The sequence below is a fragment of the Austrofundulus limnaeus genome, unplaced genomic scaffold (assembly GCF_001266775.1).
Source record: "Austrofundulus limnaeus strain Quisiro unplaced genomic scaffold, Austrofundulus_limnaeus-1.0 Scaffold486, whole genome shotgun sequence".
NCBI classification, from domain to species: Eukaryota; Metazoa; Chordata; class Actinopteri; order Cyprinodontiformes; family Rivulidae; genus Austrofundulus; species Austrofundulus limnaeus.
In genome coordinates this window covers 55,196-56,627 of record NW_013952888.1, presented here as the reverse complement: position 1 = coordinate 56,627, position 1,432 = coordinate 55,196, and the positions used below count along the sequence as shown (strand labels likewise).

Sequence of the window (1,432 nt, the reverse complement as noted above, 5' to 3'; positions counted from 1 at the left end):
GGGTCCTCCGGAGGACCCGGCCTGTCGTTTTGGACACAGCTGCTGTTGTTCAAAACTCTTCCTTCTGTTTGCTGATTGGTCCAGGTGAAATAAACTACAAGCAGACACTGCACAGAAAATTGACGTTCTGTTCTCTGATTGGCCCGGCTAAAAATCTGCCAGCGAAATCCTCTTCTATGGGAGAAATCCCAGACGGAGCAGTGAAGGSAAACGAGAATTGAGCGGAGCTGCGTARGAAGGCAAGGMCCAGGCTACTAAATAAGATGTGATTCGCAAAAACTGGCAAAGCTTTGTGTCGTGGCCTGCAGGCTGAGCCAGTACCATGCTGCGGCTGGTTCAGGAGTTGATGGATGGAGGCTTTCCGAGCCAACAGGAAGTCAGCCAGGGCCTGCCGCGGTGAGCTGTCCTCCAGGAGCATGGTGGACACCAAGGCTTCCGCAATGGCTTGGTCTGACACTGCTCGCCCCCTGAGCAGAGACCTGCTGTCCAGCAGAATGGTCGACCTGAAAGAAGACCACCAAAATCCTGACTTAGAGCTCATCTTTTGCATACGCACTCATTCTGCTAGCTCTGAGCACAGTGATCCAGCCCTCAAAGCCTCCATGTCAGAGTTGATCAGTACCTGAAGTGTCCGGTGGTGGCCACCTGTCGCACCAGGATGGGGAAGCGGGCCAGGATGGGGCTGTAGTGTCCCCCCGTGGCAGCATCCAGCTGCAGGTGMCCGTGCAGGTGGCAGCACAGCAGGTAGAGCTGGGTGGCCTGGAGGTACTGAGAGGTCTCCATCGCGCTCCAGATCCGCTCTGGGATCTCCAGCAGGAGCTTGATCTGAGACGCCATGGTGTAGAACCTCTCCTGCCACTGCTGCTTGTTCTGCAAACAGACACAGAAGCGTGCTCAGGTGTTTGTAAACCTCTATATCAGGTGGCTAAAACAAGCGCGCAGCTTCACCTCCTGCCTGGCGCCGCCCGCGCCGGCTTTAGCCTGCTTCAGCGTGTGGCAGTACCGCTGCATGTCCTGGATGGACCGGACCACRCTCTCCGAACACTGCCGCATCTCCCCGATGGTGTCGGCGGCGTCGATCAGGTCCCGATAGCGCTCCCCCACCATCTGCCTCAGCTCCTCCTTCTTCTGCTCGATCTCCCCGCGGACTCTGCGTTCGATGTGGCGGATCTCCTCGGTGTTGTACCGCTCGAAAAGAGCCGTTGGGTTTTTGATCTCAGAGACCCGGACAGACAGCGCGGGGTCCTCGGCCATGGCAGCTTCAGAACAACGTGGCTGCTGTTTTGTTGACGACCGGCAGACKAATTTTAGCGCATTACTGCCAATTCAAAACAACCTCAACCGAAGGAGGAAACCTAAACCAGAAGACATGAGGCACTTCCTGATTCCACGTAAGCCAAACGTGACGTCACCGACATGTGCTACGTTCATT

General features: G+C 56.2%; 1 protein-coding gene across 2 annotated transcripts in view; it reads right to left on the bottom strand.

Annotated features, from left to right (window-relative positions):
- Positions 1–1,432, bottom strand: part of cog1 (component of oligomeric golgi complex 1) — a 28,677-nt gene extending 27,245 nt beyond the window's left edge. For both annotated transcript variants that reach the window (XM_014025585.1, XM_014025586.1), the window contains exons 1-3: positions 949–1,432; positions 623–870; positions 322–503 (exon numbers count right to left, since the gene is read on the bottom strand). In XM_014025585.1, the coding sequence (XP_013881039.1) occupies positions 322–503; positions 623–870; positions 949–1,254 (736 nt within the window). In that variant the 5' untranslated portion in view covers positions 1,255–1,432. The remainder of the gene's footprint in view (positions 1–321; positions 504–622; positions 871–948) is intronic.